This window comes from Hyperolius riggenbachi, chromosome 2, assembly GCF_040937935.1.
Source record: "Hyperolius riggenbachi isolate aHypRig1 chromosome 2, aHypRig1.pri, whole genome shotgun sequence".
Classification (NCBI taxonomy): Eukaryota; Metazoa; Chordata; class Amphibia; order Anura; family Hyperoliidae; genus Hyperolius; species Hyperolius riggenbachi.
In genome coordinates, this window is record NC_090647.1 from 234,630,388 (window position 1) to 234,652,754 (window position 22,367).

The 22,367-nt window shown below is 41.7% G+C and overlaps 1 protein-coding gene across 15 annotated transcripts in view; it reads right to left on the minus strand.

Moving 5' to 3' along the window:
* The window catches only part of DMD (dystrophin), a 3,066,377-nt gene that overhangs the window by 1,721,940 nt on the left and 1,322,070 nt on the right, over positions 1-22,367 (minus strand). For 14 of the 15 annotated variants that reach the window (XM_068268325.1, XM_068268327.1, XM_068268324.1 and 11 more), the window contains one exon: positions 20,290-20,451. In XM_068268325.1, the coding sequence (XP_068124426.1) occupies positions 20,290-20,451 (162 nt within the window). Of the gene's footprint in view, positions 1-20,289; positions 20,452-20,530; positions 20,653-22,367 lie in introns of those variants that run through there. The other variant, XM_068268333.1, reaches the window with a different exon arrangement.

Consider the following 22,367-nt stretch of genomic DNA (forward strand, 5'->3'; position numbering starts at 1 on the left):
CCATCTTGTGGCTAAAAAGTAATACTACACCTGTAAGAAAAAAAAATACAAATTAACACACATTTACATTATAAATCTATTGTTTACCTCCCACCCTCCCAAAACTACCCAAATAAAATGTTTACTATAAAAAAAAAAACATTACAATAAAAAAAAAACATGTAAACATTTACCTAAGGGTCTAAACTTTTTAAATATCAATGTAAAGATGAAATATTTCTATATTTTTTTTATTTTAAACTTGTAAATAGTGATAGATGCAAAATGGAAAAAATGCACCTTTATTTCCAAATAAAATATTGTCGCCATACATTGTGATAGGGACATAATTTTAACGGTGTAATAACCGGGACATACGGGCAAATACAATACGTGAGTTTTAATTATGGAGGCATGTATTATTTTAAAACTATAATGGCTAAAAACTGAGAAATAATGAATTTTTCCATTTTTTCTTATTCTTCCTGTTTAAATGCATTTACAGTAAAGTGGCTCTTAGCAAAATGTACCCCCCAAAGAAAGCCTAATTGGTGGCGGAAAAAACAAGATATAGATCAGTGCATTGTGATAAGTAGTGATAAAGTTATAGGCTAATGAATGGGAGGTGAACATTTCTCACGTGAAAATGACGGAACCTGAATGGGTTAAAAGTGGAGAAAAGTCTAGCATACATATAGTATCTTTACAAATAATTTCAACACTTAATTTACAACAAAGGATTTACGTTTTATATAAGAAATATTTAACTTTGTCTGCCTTAGCCTACTTGCAGCTACTGCTGTCACCAAATGCTCAGTGCAGATTGCACATAGTGCAGGGAGGGAGAGTGCACAGTGGAGCATCATCCCTGAGTCTACCCCTCTCTTTATGCAACCAATCATTCCCCCCACCTAATGTGCAGAATATACACAATAGGGATAGTCCACAGCTCTCCAAGGTGCAGTAAAACCAGGACCTTTACTAAATCATCAACAGTGTAACAAAAGAGGTATGGGTAACTCATTTTATACAGAGAGCTAATTATTAATAGCCTAGTTGATGAGAACCAGTGTGTTGGCAGGAGCAAAAGCAGGGGACCAAAAGTGCCCTTAGTTCATATTCATAACACTTGTTTACCTATTGTGAGGATCCGCTCGGCTGCCTGCGCAGGCAGGCAGCTTTTTGACCACTGTTCAGGTCTGCATTCTGCAGGTCTCTGGAAGAGAGACCTTTTGCCAGTTTTGCAGCTTGCTGCTGAGGAATTTGCATACAATTGTCATGCAGATTGCCTAGCCACATCCTTTGTAGGCTTGCTCTATATATATACCATGTGATATCACAGACCTGGGCTGGTCATAAGGGTTAGTCCTGTGAAACACTCCTGGAGTGTCAGCCTTGCTCATTGTTTGAAGATTAGCCTAGAGTAATTCCTGGGACTGCACTAGGCAGGTTCCCTAGTGCAGTTAGGATTGCATATCTGTTTTGTTTGTATGTTGCGATTGTCCTGTCCCAGCGGTGGTCGACAGGAAGTAGTTCTGATCTTTGTTCTTGGAGTATAGCTGGAGCAGCGGTTGCTACCAGCTATCTCATCTGATCTGTCTTGCCTGGATCGCACTCTCCTGGTGCTAGTGCTGTGGATCCGTCTGATCTCCATCTCTCTTGCTGTACTTGGATCGCACTTGCTCTGGCGGAAAGAGCAGTGGTTCGTATCTCTCACTTATTCCTGTTTTCGTGTATCTGTCTTGTCTGCTATGAACGCTTGCTGGAGGCCCGGCAAGGTAACCGTTAAGCAAGCGCTCGCGTCCTCTGTTTTATGTTTGTCTGTCGGTGGTTAGTTAGGCGTGCTTGTCTCTGTTGTGCTTAACACGCGGAGACCGCGCATAAACGCGTGCACTGTTGCGAATGAGTGCGGTGTTCGCGTTTAGCTAGCGTTTGTTATTTTCCTTATCTTCTCATTGTATGATTTGCTGTGCCTTTGCTACTCTCGTGCTCTGCCTTGCTGTAGCCTTGTGTCACCTCTGCCAATCGCCTCTCTCGTGATTGCGTTCCTACTTCATATCTGCTGTTGTATGTGCACCGTCGCGGGTTGGCGACTAGATTGGGGCACATACATACATTCTGTCCCTGTGCTCATTCTCTTCCGCAATCACTTCTCTTGTGATTGCGTTTTCACTTGGTTTCTTCTGTTGTGTGTCCACCGTCACAGGTTGGCGGCTAGATTGGTGGACATACATACATTCCTCATCTGTGCTTATTCGGTCTTGTGTCGCTGTTAGCAATCGCCATCTCTGGCGATTGCCTTCTCACTTTATCTTCATGGTTGTGTGTTCATCGTCGCAGGGTGGCGACTAGATTGGTGGACACACATACCCTCTGTCGCTTTGATCTCTCTCTTTCAGGGCTATCTTGCCCTGCGTTTCTTCCCTTCGTGCAATTCCTGTCTTGCATCTGTGGCAGGGCAGAGGAGCTGTTCCTCTGCACTCCACAGCTTCACCTGCCGACAGGAATTTCCCTCTACAGGTGCATTGCACCTTTTGCTGGGTTCCCTCAAATTATACGCTTGTGGAGGATTTCCGCAGTGTCAGCGCACGTCTTGTGCGCTGATCACGGAGAGAATTCCACAATCATTACACCTATTCAGTATATGGTCATCTTAAAAATCACTCCAATGTTTCTACTTAAAATACGTCTACCTTACAGAAGCCAAACATATTTTCAGCTCTTTATCCAAAAACACTATTAGCTCATCAGGACAGTATAACAAAACCAGTTTAAGCTGAATGCTTCATTCCCCCAAAAAATAATAGGTCCTAATTACTAAACAAACATAATTATTTAATAGATAGTGTGTATACCATTTCCTAAAACAACCACTTGCAGAATCTTGGCTCATAATTAAGTAGGCAATAGGCATTTCCCCTAAACTACATAATTAAGCAGCGTACCTTCTCAAACAACATAATTATGCAGAAGGTTAGGACACCAAAAAAACAGGCAGTGTGTTCTCCAAAAGAACAATATGAAATGCAATATTATATTATTATATATAATATGATAACACTATGAAATGCAAATGCAATATATTGCATTGCCAGTTATACATTTATTTGTCATTATGAACACTACTGTTTTGTCACTATGGACTTAGTTTTGGGTAGGGTGATGATGAAAAACTGAATTTCACGAACTAGAATTAATCCTGAGAAACACAAACACCATATCCCTTCTATTATTGTAAACAAAATGCTATTAAAACCCAGTAACACAGCATCATTACAAATGTTTGATTGAAATTATATATGACTTCAACTATTCCACAAAACATACCTGTAGCCAATAGTAGTATAAGAAGTATTGTTAATCACCTAGCAACTATCATTGAACTAATGATGATAGGAACCACACACTTTCTCACAACTTGGTGGAAAACTTCAGTGGGAACTGAGTCATTAGATGCTGGAAAAAGAGCCTAGGCAATCTATCCATTAAAGACAATTATGGCAACAAAACTGTAAAGTGTGTGTATGTGTGTGTGTGTACTTTTATCATAGCAATGGCATACTGAGAAGACAAGCCAACCAGAATCTTTGTATAGGTAGTTGTCAGGAAGTGCTTTTGGAAAGAATGAAGTAAACTATAATCTCTCGGCAAGATGGTAGGAATCTTCACATTAATAATACCTATTGCAATGAAGAGCTACATAAGAAATAAGTCACTTACATTGCATTTCTCTTCTTTGTAACATGACTAGTTGTCAGACCCATTGCTGGCCTTAGACTGACAGACCACAGCCCTAATAACCACAAAACTGTTAATTTAAAGTACCCCTGACCTGGTTCCCTCCCCCCCCCCACCTACTTTAATATTATTTAATTACTGGTGCTGTGACTAGCACACAACACCATCCTTCCCCCCTCCTGTGCCCTCTGTAGTCCCCGTTCTGCTCAGTCATAATCTTCGACTGAGGCAGAAAGTCGATTATGTGCAGGGAGGAAGTGACAGTTCCTCCTCCCCTCTGCTCGTCTATAATTCATCCCCCTCCACCTGCCACTATAGTTCCCCTTATGAGTTACTGCACACAGCGCACAGGGGAGCTGTGTGCAATTGTGTGGTATTTGAGGTCGGATATCCTTCTGACCTCAAATACCACACAATCACACACAGCGCATCTCCTGCATGCTGTGTGCAATAAAATCATAAGGGGAACTATAGCGGCAGGTGGAGTGGGATGAATTATAGACGAGCAGAGTGGATGAAGAACTGTCTTCCCCCCCCCCCCCACACATATTTTATGTCTGAACGGGGCCACAGGGGGCACTGGAAGGGGGAGGATGGTGCTGTGTGCTAGTCACACAGCACCAGTAATAAAACATTTTAAAAGTATCGAGTACCAGGTTAGGGGTAATTTAAGCTGACTTCAACATTATTAACATAATTACAAATCCCTCTATAAGGCTGGCAGCCAATCTCAGCAACTTATTCACTAAATTATTCATAATTGGGTCTTTTTTTAATTTTTTTTTTAATAGAATCGGTTCCCTCTTTACAGAGAACCTGACTCACTATACTGTGTCACTTTGAACATTGATTTCCACCTTATTTCTAAAGCCCATGCAATTATTACTGGGAAGCAGCAACAATCTAGAGATTAAAGGATGGAATTGCTGTAGAAGTATGACATGGACACTGGTGGTTGGTGAACATCTTGCTGTGAGGTTCACTAGGTGAACAAGATGGGTGTACTTCTGTTGTGGTGATCCATCTGACTGCAACTTAGCCAATCAGAAACCTCCTCTCCTATGCACCACCCATGCAGTGCTCCCTCTGCACTGGCAGTAATGTCAACCTGGCCCCTACGCAGGGTGAGTGAACAGGCATGAAAGACGGGATGGGGCAGAGAGGTGCTCGGCAGGGAATAGGAGGTGGAATGGGCGAACATCATGCAGTGTGGTTTAGGAGATGAATGGCAAAACCAGGATCAAGTGTTTGAAGACACCAAGCATGTAATTTCCAACATAAATGTAAATTCCCAAAAACCCATTCACTGCAGCAATCCACCAACACTAATGGACACAAGCGTTTATTGAAAAGCCTATTAAATATTCTACTTTGCTACTCCTTTTACATACTGCTGTTTTTTGTTTATTTTGGTTTTTTTTTTACAGAGTAAGTCTCTTTTGCTCATAATACACAACATGCTATTTATGTTTAATAATATAAAAATAAATATGAATGTATTTTACTGGTTACTCTACATTTCATTTTTTTTTTAAATAAATCCATTTGAAGTACATGAGGACACATTACTTATATTGATTTAGGCCTGATTACTAAGGGCTTGCAATTACAACAAGGCTGGGTAAAATAATACGACTAGCACTTTGCACTAATATAGGGCATGTCCTTATATACGATTAGCTGCACTTTCAAGTTCTAATCAGTGATGATCAGATCATTTTACAATTTGACTAAATGGAAATTCAGGCTCATCAGGAGTTGCAATTTGTAGAGATGAACTGGAACTTTTCAGCAACTAATTCGATTTAGGAGCTTTCAATTAATTAGTCTGTAGCTGATTATTATTAATGAATAAAACAATTAATTGTTAGATTCCACATCTAATTAGCCCCTACAAAGTTCCATTTCAGCCTCTGTAAGTTCTTTTTTTTTTTTGTTAAATCAAAAATTGCATTTAAATTACATTTTCAGACCACTCTTTTTCTTGAGCTAACCATAAACAGGTCATTAGCAGCCCCAGTCTGGGAAACCATGAGTAGTGATCAATGCCAATGGCCTACCTTGCTCAACTCTACTTCTATTTCAGCAGTTATCTAGGTACACACCATACAATTGCATACAAAATCTAACAGAAAATTGTATGGTGTGTACGTAGCATAACAGAAAATCTAACAGAACATATGACGTGTATAATGAATAAGTTTACTAAAAATAACCCAATTAATAAAAGTACTTATTTTTTCTCAGTAATCGTGTATTTAATCAATGTTTGCCTACGATAAAATATTATCTCACTCTGATTTAAATGCTTAAATGTATCAGTGATGCTGGCATATTTTACTGTTGGCAAGGTGAATCATTGTGGGATGTTTTTCTTTTCACATCTGTTCGGTGAGCAGCCAGTAACATTGATTAATCTGCTGATCTCCCAGAGGGCTCTGGAGCAGAAGGCTGCATGACATCATTACCAAGGCTACACATAATTGGGATGGTGGTGTTACATACTATATATATAAAGCACAGTATATCTTATGTAGCTATAAGAAGTGTTACAGGTGCTCTTTAAGGGCTAGTTCAGTTCAGTTGTGTTTCAGAATAATTCTGCATGTCCACTCACTGCCCATACAATTCAGTGTGCCTGTTCACAGTACTGTGTTGTAACTGATCAGGTTATTCTAAGGGCCCATTCACACTTATAGTCGCGAAACGGTAGTGCTTAGGGCTACAGTTTTGTGCAAGTGATTTTACCATGATTAGTGCTGTCAAAATCACTGTACACTTCTGCGATTCTAAAGGATCACGATCAGCGATTTATTAAACACTGTAGCTTGTGATCGATCCAGAATCGCAGCAAAATGTTGCAGGCGACTGCCGCTAATTGCTAATCACCCGCAATCAGCGCCAATCACGGCAGTGAGATCAATGCCATAGGGTTAGAATAGCACTAGCGCTTTAAAAAGTGATAGCAGGAATTGCCCGATAATCGCCCTAGTAAGAACGGGCCCTCACTCTCTGCATGCAGGCTTTGTATTAAAGTCTAATGTTTATCCAGTCACTATTGCAGTTCACACTCATTATAAAGTGTGTGTTGTGAAACAGACACCTAGCCAAAGGGTAAAGGTTAGGTTTGATGAAGGTTGGGTTACTTGAGGGTAAAGGGTTTGTGTATGTGCTTGTTGGGCAGTAGAAAAGATAAAGTGCAACTCACATAGGGCACAAAAAGTCAGGATAAATGTTTGCGTGAATTAACACAAAAACTGGTTCCATACACTGTATCTGGGAAGGATATTTGATAAGTCAATATGTCAATAAATGTGAGGACCAATAGACAAAGGGCATCACAGCAACATAAGATCAAAGAACATGAAACTGGGGAAATTAAATCACATTAATCACAACTGTATGTGGTATAAATGCACAAGTATCAGCTAGTAGTTACTATGGTTCATCACTTTCTGAATTATTTTCAGTGAAAGCAGTACAGTCATATGGCCACATGATGGTGTAAGAAACCCATCAAATTCACTTCATCTTATTGGAAAGCAAACACGTTGTAACTTCCACATTAGGCAGCATAACTCATCCTCGTTAAGAAAGATTACTCTGTTTAGAAATAAAGTGATATATTGCAGATATTATAGATCTTTGAGTATTTGTGCATATGCAAGAAAATTTAGTTAGATGTAGTTAGAACGAATTAAGTCATAAAGGGTTCAGATGAGAAGAAAATTCTCCTAAAATGCAAATCTTCACTGACCTAGGAAGACCAGGAAAGTTACTCTATCAACCTAGTAGTTCCCGATCAAGAAGCTGCAGCTGAAGTGGTGTAGGCAGTGGTGTATGCAGGTAGAACAGTGTCTATATCAAGAACAGAAATTGTGTCCCTGTTCAAATGTTCGAAACTCATCATTTAGAAAAGATCACTATAATTTTTTTTTCATTATTTGTATAGCGTCAACGTCTTCTGTAGCTCTGGCCCTGTACAGAGAAATGTACGAAACAGACAGTAGTGGGAGCATACAGTAGATACATAAGTAACTCAACATACACTTCAATCAGAACAATAAGCTTACCATTGTATTGGCTCAAAAAATATGTCTAGTTTTGTAATTATTTACTCTATAAATTATTGCTGTATAAAAAAATGTATAACAACACCTTCCTTGTGTTCTTCGAAGCATAATGCTTTATGAGTGGTGTTTTTTTTTTGTTTTTTTCTTCTTCTTTTCTTACACTCTGCAAATCACAGAGTCTTTTCCCTAGGCTAAACAGCCCTCATTGTGAAAAGAAAAAAATCTGCACTTTCCTCTTGGACAAAGTTGGACAAAGTCATAAGGATAGCATTAGTGCTGTGCTAACACCATGGAAAAAGAAGGAAGCACGTGTGGCATGCATGGTGCTGGCAGGTGTAGCCTAATGTAGTCCAGTGGCGTACCTACCATAGGGCTTCAGGTGCTCCCAGCACCGGGTGTAGCCATGGCTAGGGGTGCCGCTGTGGGGCTCAGTCACTGTGTTCTTCCACCTGGGACCTTTTTTCATAGTTTGAGCAATATTCAGGAAAATAGCAGCAGCCGGCAGTGCTGGGGACTGTACTACTTCCTGCACTTAATGTAGCACCCTTCCTGTACCGTTGGCAATGTGTCTCCTCGCTCTCCACACACAGCCTGCAGTGAGTGAATGTGTAGAGCGGCAGGGTGAGTAGAGAGAATAATTGCTGTGCCGCAGCTGGGACATTAGCAGGGAGAGCTGGCAGGATGTATTTAGTGCTTCAGAAGTTGACTATCACTAGTAGCCATGTGCACTGGCTGCTGTAATACCAGAGTGCCATAGACTATTAATTATTTATCCTGATCAGAGTAATCAATAATGCAGGCAGGGCAGGATTTACCATAAGGCACGTGCCTACAGGCGCCTGATGATGCAAAGGCAGCTCAATCCCCTCCCCTATTGCCTCCCTCCTTCCTTATGCAGAGTCTCGAGTTGATTGTGAATGAGGTCACTCACCCAGCTCTCGGCATTCCACTGATGAGATCTCCCTTCAGTCTGGGGCACCTGTAGCTACCTAATACTGAGGGTACCTCTGGCTACCTAATGCTAAGGGACACCTTTAGCTACCTATGACAGGCAAGGGAAGTAAAGAAGAAGTGACAGCTGGGCCAGCCAGCACACTTGTGGTGCGGTTTGGCGGGGTTTGTAGATTCATGGAGGGTGAAGTCTAGTGTGCCAGTACATCTGTGCCTATAGGCTCCTATGATGTAAATCCGGGCCTGAATGTATTGCAGAGCAGTCTGCTGTCACAGAAGCCAGTGATACTGGTGCCGACAAGCGACTTCTTTAGTGAGCAGACTATAAACAATCAGCACCGGGTGTCAAATTCCCTAGGTACGCCACTGATGTAGTCTGAGCAGATTGTGAGTATTTCACGATAATGAATATTTCAGAAAAGTATATGAGTACATAGTGCCTCATTTTTACATTGATCTTGTCATAACGCCCCATTACAGTGTCCCTGATTTACACTGGTCTTGCCACAGTGCTCTTCTGTTACAGTGTTCCTGTGCTATAGTGCATTCCAATAGTAGAGCTAGGCTCCTCAACCCCTCATATGTATATTAGAGAGACAAAACCAGAAAGCCTTGACCAGAGGAACACATTCCCTTCAAGCAAGCAAAGATCTGGGTCTCCACCTGGATTTCTAGCAGTAAGTTATTAATGTATTGAGCAAATATAAACGTTTAAAGCACAATGTTTAACCACTTCACCCCTGAGGGGTTTTACCCCTTGAACACCAGAGCAATTTTCACCTTTCAGCGCTCCTTCCATTAATTCGTCTATAACTTTAGTATTACTTATCCCAATAAAATGAACTATATCTTGTTTTTTTCGCCACCAATTAGGCTTTCTTTAGGTGGGACATTATGCCAATAATTATTTTATTCTAAATGTGTTTTAATGGGAAAATAGGAAAAAATGTGGGAAAAAATTATTACTTTTCAGTTTTCGGCCATTAAAGTTTTTAAATAAAGCATGCTACTGTAATTAAAACCCATGAAATGTATTTAACCATTTGTCCCGGTTATAAAACCATTTAAATTATGTCCCTATCACAATGTTTGGCGACAATATTTTATTTGGAAATAAAGGTGCATTTTTTTCAGTTTTGCATCCATCCCTAATTACAAGCCCGCAGTTTATAAAGTAACAGTGTTATACCCTCTTGACATAAATATTTAAAAAGTTCAGTCCCTAAGGTAACTATTTATGTTTTTTTTTTTTATTGTATTTTTTTTTTTTAATTACAAAAAAAAAATAAAAAAATTGGGGAGTGTGGGAGGTAATGAGTTAATTTATTATATAAATGTAATGTTTGTTTATGTAAAATGCTTGTAGGGTGTAGTTTACTATTTGGCCACAAGATGGCCACAGTGTGTTTGTTTACATGCGACCTGTAAGTGTCCTTCCGGACGCTCAGGAAGCAGTAGGAGGCTGGAGAATCACAATGATCGCGCTGTTTCTAATAGAAGCAGCGCGATCATTGCGGGGGCTTAGATCAACGAACGGGAATGGATTTTCCCGTTCATTGATCTCCATGCGAGCAGGCGGCGGCGTGCACGAGCGGCGGGTGCGCGCGCATGAGCGGCGGTAGCGCGGACAGCGGCGGTAGCGCGGAAGGTACGGATTTCTCCGTCCCTGGTTTTTTAGTGGGGAAAAAAGGGACGGAGAAATTCGTACCGCGGGGGTTTAAGTGGTTAAAGAGACTCTGTAACAAACTTTTCAGCCTTGTTTCCTCTATCCTATAAGCTCCTATACCTGTTCTAGTGTGGTCTGGCTTAATGCGACCTTTTCTAGATGCACTGTCTCTGTAATATATCTAATCTTCTTTTATTTGCCAAGCTTTGTCGACCCAGAGAGGAATGCACTGCCTCTGCTGTGATAGGGAGAAGTTATGCACCCCCCCTCCATGCCTGCAGGCTCTGTGTGTGTGTTTTGTTGATCCCTCACAGACAGGTCTCTGCTCTCAATTTCAGCTTGTCTGAGGGGGAAAGAAGCTGCCCATGCTGAGAAACTGTGAGAATCCCTGACTGGAGTGCAGATAATAAAAACTTGTAGTATACTGTAACATATATATATATATATATATATATATATATATATATATATATATATATATATACACTCACATACACAAACATCACTTCCTGGTTAGCGGCCATGTTTTTTGTTTTTTAAACACTGCCTACAACTGGCGATTAAAAGCCAGGATAGCAGCGGAGTGTGGCCGAAATGGCAAAAAGGGATCTAGGAGATCACAGTGACTCGATTGCTATGTTTTTTATTGTACAAATCGGACAGTACAGATTTTCTTTAAAGGGAAACCGAGGTGAGAGTGATATGGAGGCTGCCATATTTATTTCCTTTTAAAGAATACCAGTTGCCTGGCAATTCTGCTTATCCTGTGTTTCTAATACTTTAGCCGTAGACCCTGAACAAGCATATGCAGATCAGGTACTCAGTCTCTAATTCAGCTGATTTTTTTTTCCCTTACTTAATTAGCTATATGCTTGTTGCAGGGTTTTGACTCATACACTACATAATGCCAGATCAGCAGAACTGGCAGACAACTGACATTGTTTACAAGGAAATAAATATGGCAGCCTCCGTATCACTCCCACCTCGGGTTCCCTTTAAGTCAACAGATATTTATTCAAGCACTTGAAAAGGTCTGTTTATTGGAATGTTGTGCTTTATGCTGTAATATTTGCACAAAAAAATAGCAGCTTGCTGTAACAAATCAAGGTGGAGTCCCAGATCTTTGCATGCTTGGATACTCTGCTACAGTGCCCCTCTGTTCAGGGGTGTAACAATAGACACTGCAAGGGATGCAGCCACAGGGGGCCCAGACGCAGCAGGGGGCACAGTGGGGGGGCAATTGAACACAATTGTTCTAATGACTGCATCTGCTTAGCCACTAATAAGGAATAATTCAACGCTTTGCAGACAGTCATATTCAGTGCTCAGCAGGGTCTTATGTACAGGGTCCTGCACCCAGCCCCCTACCCCCCCCCCCCCAAGCGCTGTGTATTGTAGTGATGCTTGATGAGTCTGCAGAGCCAGATCTGCTTCAGAGATGGGCAGAGTGAGTGTAATAAGATGAGGCTAAGAGCACACTCATCTGGCGGTTTTCTGTATGTGTTTTCTGTGCACCAGGTGTGTCTGTATGTGTGAAAACATGCATGGTTTATCACAGAAGCCATTGCAATTGATAGAGAAAATGTGTGCAGTGCTTGACTGCGGTTTGTTTTCATTTGCATGGAGAAAACACATTCAAGTGTGCACTAGCCAACTGAAAACACTGGTTCTCAGTTTACCTGTGCAGAAAGTGAGGGGGGAGGGGGCCCCATCCAAAGTTTCACAGGAGGGCCCAGTGATATACTGACCTTCTCTTAAAGTACTCCTGTTATTTCAATGCCCCTCTGGTACAATGCCCCTCTGTTATAGTGCCCCACTTTTGTAATCCTGCTGTTATAGTGACCCTTTCATGGTGCCCTCTGTTCCAGTACACTTCTCTCACATTGCTCTCATTATAGTACCCCTGCTTCGTCCTTGCTCTTGTTATCTAGCAGTGTCAAGGGAAGGTTCTTGTATGTAGCAATGTGAATCACGGGCTTCAAGGCGGCTGCAATTATAGGGCAATTAGATGGTGGCATCTGGCAAATGTACACAGCATGATCCAGAGCAGAGGCTGCTTGCAAGGTCCGTAGAAAATGAAAAACTTTTCCTGCTCATTCATCATTGTTCTTCTAATGACTGCATGTCCACAGCTAAATAAGGTATAATGCTGGGAATACACAATGAGGTGTTTTTTTGGCAGATTTACTGACCGATCAATTTTATCTATTGAGCCATCTATCTGCCAAAAAGAAATCATGTTGTATTCCCACCATTATGCTAGGTACGCACAATGCAATTTTCTGACAGATTTACTGTCAAATCGATTATTTCCAACATGTCTTTATTTCCAACATGATTTTTTTCAAATGATTTTTCAAAGAACTGAACGGAAAATCGATCAGAAATCAGATTGGACGTATTGGAAATAATCGTGTGTACCTAGCATTAGGTTGAAAAGTTTTTGACTGTCCCTAAACCCCGTACTCAGCTCAACACATTTCTTGTCGACAACAGGGGAGAAATGGCAGCGCACCTCAAGACCAGGCCACATCTGAATGAATACCCACAAAGGCATGCAAAGCCACCTAGAGAGTCAACATACACGCCTTGTAGTCAAAATAGATGCTGCAATTAGACCGTAAAGCCTTAACCTCTGATAGCAGCAGAATGCAAATTGGAGCAGCTAGCCATAAGGTAAGTTTACAATTTTTTATTTTTTATTTAGTTAGAGGCTAGGGTACCTTCCAAAAGAATGGCCTCATTGCGGTAGAAGGCTCCAGTATGGAATACTTTGCATTCTAACTGTTTTGGAATCGAACATCTTACATGAATATTAATTTGGTGCATCTGTTTTGAATGCAAGATGTGTACCCTGCCTATATAATTGGGCTCTGCACACCTATGCTGGTAGTCATTCAGATGCAGCCTGCTTTGGAAAGCACTGCCATCTCTCCCCACTGTCCAAAAAAAAGTGTTTTAAATTTCCTTATTTCAAGTGATCACTTGGAATATAATCTTGTTTGCAAACCCCATCCGTACTCAGGGATCTCCTATGCTCGTACATGCTATGTCCTAAAGATGCACAGATAATGTTAGAATCAGTGTGGATTTGCTCTTTAAAGATGTAATTCAGTTCTCAATGTATGCGCATAAAAATGAGTCATCTATATTCACAATAAATATGAAGTATGAAAGATAAGATACCTTGCTTCTAGATAATGGGCTTATGATTTCTTTCAGTGAAGTTTAGGATTTCAGTGTGGCTGCAAGCATTTAAATTCAGTGATAATAGAAACTGTGAACTTGTTAGCAACATATCTATATATTCTGCATATGCCAGAATTAAAGGAGGCATTTACAAAAGTGTAAGTCTTAATGCTACCCTGGTTGAATTACATTAAATACCTTATTTTTTTTCTTGTTAGGAATACAGTCAAGTATTACCATAAAAAAGAAACCATCCTACTTTTAAAGTGTATTTATAAGTATGTGTAGGACTACGCAATTCAGCCCAATGTTGCTGCCTGATCAGTGGTACAGATGGCCCGAACAGTTCGCCGGCGAACGGTTCCCGGCAAATTTTGGTGGTTCGCGTTCACGATCAAACGCAAACTTTTCCTGCAGTTCGGTTCACCCCCATAGTGCATCATGAGGGTCAACTTTGACCCTCTACATCACAGTCAGCAGCCACATTGTAACCAAACAGGCTACACTCCCTCCTGGAGCCACTGCCCACTTATAAAAGGCAGGCAGCACCGGCCATTTTACTCACTCGTGTGCCTGCAGTAAATAGAGATGGGACAGCTGCTGCTGCTCCAGACTCTCATAGGGAAAGATTATTTAGGCTCTTGTAGGCTTCTTAGCTTGCTCCTTGCTGATTCTTATTGCTAAAAAAAGCACCCCACAACAGCTCTTTTGAGAGCTAATCTTGTTCTTGTGATCTATTTTTTTTCTGTGTGTCCCACTGACACTTGTGTTGCATAGACGGCCTTGATAATTTATACTGTATGTGCCACTGCCAAGCCCAGCACATTCAGTCACTACCTGTGTGTGTGACAGGTGCACATTGTAATACCCAGTACTGCCTATACCTACCTACCTGTTGTTCACAGTGCACCCACCTACCGATGTGAGTGCACACAGTGTCACTGTGCCTGTTCGGTACCTGTCTGTGTGTGACAGGTGCACATTGTAATACCCATCACTGCATATACCTACCTGTTGTGTTCAGTGCACCCACCTCATCACTTCATATACCTACCTGTTGTGTTCAGTGCACCCACCTACCTACGTGAGTGCACGCAGTGTGATATACCACTCCGTGCATACCTGTTAACTGCACCTGTGTGACTGCACATTGTATTAGTCAAGTCAGTACATACCTTTCACTTCATCCCCCCCAATATGGACAAAACAAAAAGGCAGAGGCAGGCCACCTGGCAGGTCTGTTTGAGGTCACGCTGTTGTAATTTCGTGCGGCCCTCGACCAAAGTACAGTGTTCAGAAGAAGGCAAGTGCCATCAACCCCCAATATTGTAAGGACGTAGTTGACTATTTAACACAGAACACTTCATCTTTCTCAGCTTCCGCACGGAACCATGACATATCTTCCTCCTCCTGCTCTGATTCTGGCACCCCACTTAACACTCAGTCAGCCGCCACCACCAAAGTGCCATCACTCCAGGGCTCAGCGGTGTGGAAATTGTTTTGTGTGTCTGCCTCAGATGAGAGCAATGCCATCTGTACTCTCTGCCACCGAAAATTGAGCCGTGGAAAGACCAAGACCCGCGTAGGGCCAACTACCTTACGAAGGCAAATGATTACAAAGCACAAACTGCAATGGGATGACCACCTGAGGAAAAGCAGCACACAAAAGCAAAGCCACACACCTCAGTGGAAGATACCAGGCCGCAATTTGTTCTCAAAAAAAGTAATACCTAAACTGTACTGTGATGTTGAGAGGCAAGTGGTGAGATCTCTGGCACACAGCGTTGGGTCAAGGGTCCAGCTGACCATGGATGCCTGGTCTGCAAAACATGCTCAGGCCTGCCCGAAGACTAAGTCAGTCCCCACACACAGCATCTCTGCCTGCACGCCGTGTGACTGCCTGCCCAAAGACTAAGTCAGTCCCAACACAGCATCTCTGCCCGCAGGCCGGTTGACTGCCTTCTCCGCCACCACCAACACGGACCAGGACTCCAGGTGGATTCCTGAATTTTTAAGGCTGCTGCTAGCAGCGGCCGCTATACTAATTTTTCTGGTGTGTGTACATGCCTGCCTAATTTTTCTGCCTGCACTGCAGCTGCAACAACAAAACAAAAGGCATGTACATGTGTCAATTTCCCTTCGTGATCATTACATTGCTGTGGTGAAGGGGCTGGCATATCACAATGAAGAAATGACCGCCGGCTATATGCCTTAAGGGGGGGGGGGGCACATTGAAGATAATAAGGTCATTGCTTCATTGTGGACAGACCAAATTTGATCAGCTGGACAGTCACTGTTGCTCTATCATTGAGCTACCACAGCCCGGCAACCATATGGGCTTGAAAACCACCACGGCCTGCACTTTCGCCATGGTGTGCACCAGTCCAGCACGACCGTCACTACACAAACAGTTTTTTGTGGTGCATTACACAGTGAGTTTGGTGTGTCAGTGTGAAGCAGCAGTACTCTAATTACACTCCCTGAATGATGTATACACATGCAAGATGTTTTAGAGCACTTTAGGCCTGCAATTTAGCATTCAATGTGATTTCTGCCCTTAAAGCGCTGCTTTGCATCAAATCCAGATTTCTCCCCGGGACTTTAGGCGTGTATCCAACTCCACCATGCCCCCCTCCAGATGTTAGACCCCTTGAAACATCTTTTCCATCACTTTTGTGGCCAGCATAAATTTTTCTAGTTTTCAAAGTTCGCCTCCCCAGTGAAGTCTATTGTGGTTCACGAAAGTTTGCGCAAATCGAACGTTCGGCGAAGGTTCACAAACCAAAAATCGGAGGTTCGGGCCATCTCTAATCAGTAGTAATAATATCACACACTTTTAATTGTGTCCACCATAAGAAAATTGAAGAACACCTGGCTGGAGTGGTTGCCTACAGTATAAAAACACTACATCAATTACAGTTGTCTCTACTCAAAATTCAATGTAGATCAGCACTGTGATGAGTCTGTCTGCTGATCTTAAAGCTCAGTTCACACGGGCGTAAAGAGACACCTGAAGTGAAAGGTATATTGACGCTGACATATTTATTTCATTTTAAGCAATACCAGATGCCTGGCTGGCCAGTTGATCTTATGCCTCTAATACTTCTAGCCATAGCCCCTGAACAAGCATGCAGCAGATCAGGTGTTTCTAACAATATTGTTAGTTCTGACAAGATTAGCTGCATGCTTGTTTCTGATGTGATTCAGACACTAGTGCAGCCAAATAGCTCAGCAGGGCTGCCAGGCAACAGGTATTGCTTAAAAGGAAATAAACATGGCAGCCTCCAGATACTTCTCACTACAGTTGACCTTTAAACACGTCGGTTGTGGCCTTTGTTACTGAAGCACTGTCAATTCAAATGAATGGATTGCGCTTTTTAGATGTAGTAGATGTAGTAGCGTTTTTTAGATGTAGTAGTAGTGTCCAGGATCGGCTAAATGTGGTGCTTCCATGTCCCCATATGGGGCCAAAACCAGGGATAAAATCTGAATGAGTTTAATTCGGATTTCATTCTCTAATTAGTGCACCTGAGTGGAGGTGTGCAGGGGGGGGGGTTAAACTTACCCAGCAGCCTTCTTCTTTAACCCATCCCACACTGTGTTCCAAGCCACATCACGTGACTACTATGCTTCCTCCTTAAACCCGGAAGAAGGAAGTGTTTGTAGTCAGGTGACGTGACTGCAGCTTGGAATGCAGCATGGGATGTGCCGTGGGATGGGTTAAAGAAGAAGGCTGCTGGGTAAGTTTAACCCCCCCCACACACACACACACACACACACACCGCGCGCACACACACACACACCTGCTCAGGTGCACTAATTAGAGGATGAAATCCGAACTAAACTCATTCGGATTTCTTCCGATTTTTATCCGGAGCTCATCCCTGGCCAAAACATGATGCGTTTACTGAATGATGGGAACTGATGCCAAACACTTCTCTGCTTATTTGTAGAGAAGCGTTTAGCATCAGCTAAATGCACCGCCACTGAAAGCCCATCTGAACAGGCCCTTAACTAAATTTGAAGTATACTTGCATTTCTTATGTATCAATGCCTTCATTAATGAATTAGTAATGGATAGCATTTAAAGTGTACATAAAGTGTAATTCATATTCTTGAACTAGCTATTAGCTTACAAAAGGCCTCTTAACTACTGTGGTGTTAAACCCCCTAGTGACCAGGCCATTTTTACAGAAAAAGGCCACTGCAGCTTTAATGTCGCACTGCAGGGCTGTCCAACTTAGCACACAAGTGACACCCCCCCCCCTTTTCTCCCCACCAACAGAGCTTTCTACTGGTGGGGTCTGATTGTTCCCCCAGTGTTTATTTTTTTTTTTTATAAATATTTATTTATTTTTTAAACCCCCCCCCCCCCCCTCCCTGCCAGCCAATCAGTGTGATCGGCTGTCATAGGCTTCAGCCTATGACAGTGGATCACAATTTTACCTCCCAGGGGGACAGTTATGTCATACGGCTGTCCCCAGTACAGTACTGCCTTAGATCGCAGAGCTGTACATAGTTATTAGACAGCGTTATTTCGCAGTCTAACAGTCTCCGAGTGGTGATCGCCACTGGAAGGCTGAGGGTGGAGCGGAGCTCCGTCATTAGAGCGTGGATGGGCATGCTTCCCTGCAATCCCCATTCCAGGCCATTCACGCCAATCGGTGTGGAGTGCTCCTGGAGCTGCCGCCCCACGCACGCCAATTGGCGTGGAGCAGTCGGCAAGTAGTTAAACAACTATATGTTTAATGGCATAGGGTCCACCATTAAAGTCCCTCTTTAAATTGACTGTTGAACAAGAAATTTGTTTTGCCTCTGAAAAAACTGGACCCTGCCCATCTCATCTCCACCTATGCAGTGTGGCATCCCACAGCACAGTGTCCCATTCTGTCTTTGGGAAGGTGGACAGGGAGCAATATCACTGTATGGGCAGAGGGTGGTAGGGGAGAGTCTGTGCTTTCTAAGCAAAGTCTAACTTCCAGCCCAGCATTAAGGTTGGAGAGATTATTTTTATGGTGGGCATGATAATAGTACTGACTATATAGTGGTTTAAAGGAACCCTGAGACTAAAAAAAAGTATTCATACATACCTGGGACTTCCTCCAGCCTCCTTCAGGCTGTTAGCTCTCTCGCTGTCCTCCTCAGGCCATGCAGGTATAACCGTCAATCACCACATACTGCACACGCACGGCATAATGTTATGTCTGTGACCATGCAGCGATGTAATCCTGGTGCCGCTGATTGTCGAACCCCTAATTACTTATCCCTCCGAATTGCTATGACTCTGAGGTGGAATAGTAATTGATACCACCCAATTTCAGAAGCAGCGGGGTGAGCCCTCATCCGGCTCACCCTGCTCCAAAGTGACCGGGTGTCAAAACCGAATGTAGGCAGAGGAAGCCACAGGTATGTATAAATACTTTTTTTTCCATCTCTGGTACACTTTAAGAAAACTTTTATTAAGCTCTCGGAGGCACATTTAATTTGATTACATTTCAGGAGCACTTGAAAGCTTTTCCACCACTAGTTCAATAAAAAATGATATCTTATTACTTTTTATTCCGCTCAAGCAGAGAAAAAGCATAACAATAATTTTAGTTCACTGTTGCACAATGCCATAATGGCCCATATGCAATTCCCCTTTTCTCCTCAGTTTTCTCCTAGGTGATATTTTTAAACTTGTCAATAAAATACCTTTTACGCCACCAGCAAGCAAACAAATACTAAAAATAATTTTAATAGTACTTTTTCACCTACTTTTTGGTACTTTTTTAGTTGAAAAGTACTGGAAAGTTATTTTAAATCAAAGATTAAATATTTTCTCATAGGAGAAAACTCAGGTGAAAAATGTAATTGCATATGGGCCATTGGGTCCAATACAATTAACTTTTTCTTCTAAGTTTTGTCTTGAGAGATATATTTCATCTTCTGTTAAAAATAATTTTTCAGCACTCTACAGTTGAAAAAGTACCAAAAAAGTAAGTGAAAAAGTACTGTCAAAATCATTCCGAATATGTTCTTGTTTGCTGGAGGCTTAAAAGGCATTTTACTGGTAAGGTGTGAAATATCACTTAGGAGAAAACTTAAGAGAAAAAGTGAATTGGATCGAGTCTAATGTTCCTCATTTTTTTCTCTTGGTATGACTAAAAACTATCACTTCAATAGGTAAGCTGGACATCATTTTTGCCCTTGCAACACTTTGCATCTTGCTGGCTGTATATATCACACTTCATACATTCACAAAGGATGCAAGGTCATATCACACACACACGGCTGACACATTGCCAAATCTGATTAAGCAACCAGGGGATGACTCACGTGGCCATGTTCTGTAATCAGCTTTACAGTCTCTGTACAATAGTCACTGGACCAAAGCAAAATGTTTTGCAAGTCAGAGTTAAAACGCACAGATACTTCATAGCTGCTGTGTTTTCTGAAGTTAGAATATTGAATTTCTCAAAGCTGTTCTTGACACAGTTCTTATCAAGTGCACAAATACAATACAGAATGTGTTGATCTATTGTCTGAGAACCAAGGTCTGCTTTGAAAGTGCTGCTTTTGCAATTACAGGTTAAACATTATGACACTTTTTTTGTCTTTTCCATTATATCTTAATGACAAAAATTAACTTTGATCCGAACTTTCTTTTTAACAGAGTTAGAAATCAATTATAAGGCTTAAACCTGACCCTACCTGTGCTTCCTGGGGAACTTGGGCTGCATCAATTCTGTCAGAAATATAGGCCGTCAACTGTCTGTCTATGGCACCAAGGGATTCCTGGATTAGGCGAATAGCTTTGTCAGTCTCTTGGGCAGACTGAATACTTTGTTCGAGAACCTTTTGTCTCCTTACAGCCTGCAAATGAAGAAGGGAAATACGTTATTTTTTTCAGCCATTTGATTTGCATAAACAGTGGGTAGTACAGAGAAAACACCTTTTTGTAGGATGAACTTCGGTGACTACTGATACTCATTCAGGCGGCCTTAGTATAAAAACTGATGATGGCAAAGAAAAGATTAGTTAATTAGAGGTGAAGTCATTTAGAATAAAGGCAGACTGAGACCTCTTTTCAGCACGTCTGTAAGGCACTGCTAAATTGTTAAAAGGAAACCTCTTCTGAATGCCGTAATCTGCTGTTCTGAGGCCTATCCTACTTCTTACTGATCTCATTATGTAGTTCAAGAGATTTCATGTACTGCGAATAGGGTCACGGTCACCTCACGCCTGAGAAAGTCAGAGCAACAAGTAGCCGGTGACAAGACGTAAATGAAGACTTTGACTCTGGGTGACAGGAGTCACTAATACATAACTGCAGATAATCAACAGCCAGGAAAGGAAACATTTTAAAGCAATTTTCTGTAAGTGTAAATATTTATTGACTATGGTATTAACCACTTGATGTTCTATTGGTGGTATACAGGTGAAATTCGAAAAATTTGAATATTGTGTAAAAGTTCTTTTATTTCAGTAATTCAACTTAAAGAGGGAAACTAATATATGCAATAGGAACCCTTTGCAGGTGTCTTGGATTAATTAGCTGATTAGAGTCTGACACTTTGGCCCATATGCAATTGATTTTTTCACCTGAGTTATCTCCAAGGAGATAATTTTGATCTTCTCTTTAAACTAAATTTTGAGCATTTTACAATTGAAAAAGTACCCAAACGTTGGTGAAAAAGTACTATTGAATTAATTTTGAGTATTTTCTTGCTTGCTGGTAGCTTAAAAGGCATTTTATTACAAGTTGTGAAAATATCACCGAAGAGAAGACTCAGGTGAAAAAGTGAATTGCATATGGGCCTTTGGCCCATATGCAATTAACTTTTTCTCCTGAGTTTTCTCCTAGGTGATATTTTCAAACGTATCAATAAAAAGCCTTTTAAAGGGATACTGTAGGGGGGTCGGGGGAAAATGAGCTGAACTTACCCGGGGCTTCTAATGGTCCCTCGCAGACATCCTGTGTTGGCGCAGCCACTCACCGATGCTCCGGCCCCGCCTCCAGTTCACTTCTGGAATTTCTGACTTTAAAGTCAGAAAACCACTGCGCCTGCACGCCCGTGTCCTCGCTCCCGCTGATGTCACCAGGAGTGTACTGCGCAGACACAGGCCATGCTGGGCCTTCGCTGTGCGCTCTTGATGACATCAGTGTGATCAAGGACACGGCAACGCAGGCGTAGTGGTTTTCAGACTTTAAAGTCTGAAATTCCAGAAGTGAACCGGAGGCGGGGACAGAGCATCTGTGAGTGGCTGCGCCAACACAGGATGTCTGCGGGGGACCGTTAGAAGCCCCGGGTAAGTTCAACTCATTTTCCCCTGACCCCCCTACAGTATCCCTTTAAGCTACCAAAAAGCAAGAAAATACACAAAATAATTCTGATAGTCCTTTTTCTCCAACTTTTTGGTACTTTTTTAGTTGAAAAGTGCTGGAAAGTTATTTTCAATTGAAGTTGAAAAATTATCTCCTAGGAGAAAACTCAGGTGAAAAAGTGAATTGCATATGGGCCTTTGAGTCTAGAATATTTAACATTTTCACAATATTCTAATGGTCTGAGATTTTGATTTTAGTGTTCTGATAAGCTGTAAGCCATAATCATCATCACAATTATAGCAAATAAAGGCTTGAAATATCTCAATTTGTATGTAAGGAGTCTATTTCATGTATTAGTTTCACCGGTTTCATTTAAGTTGAATTACTGAAATAAATAGACTTTTGCACGATACTCTAATTTTTTTGAGTTTCACCTGTATCTAGTGTTGGGCGAACAGTGTTC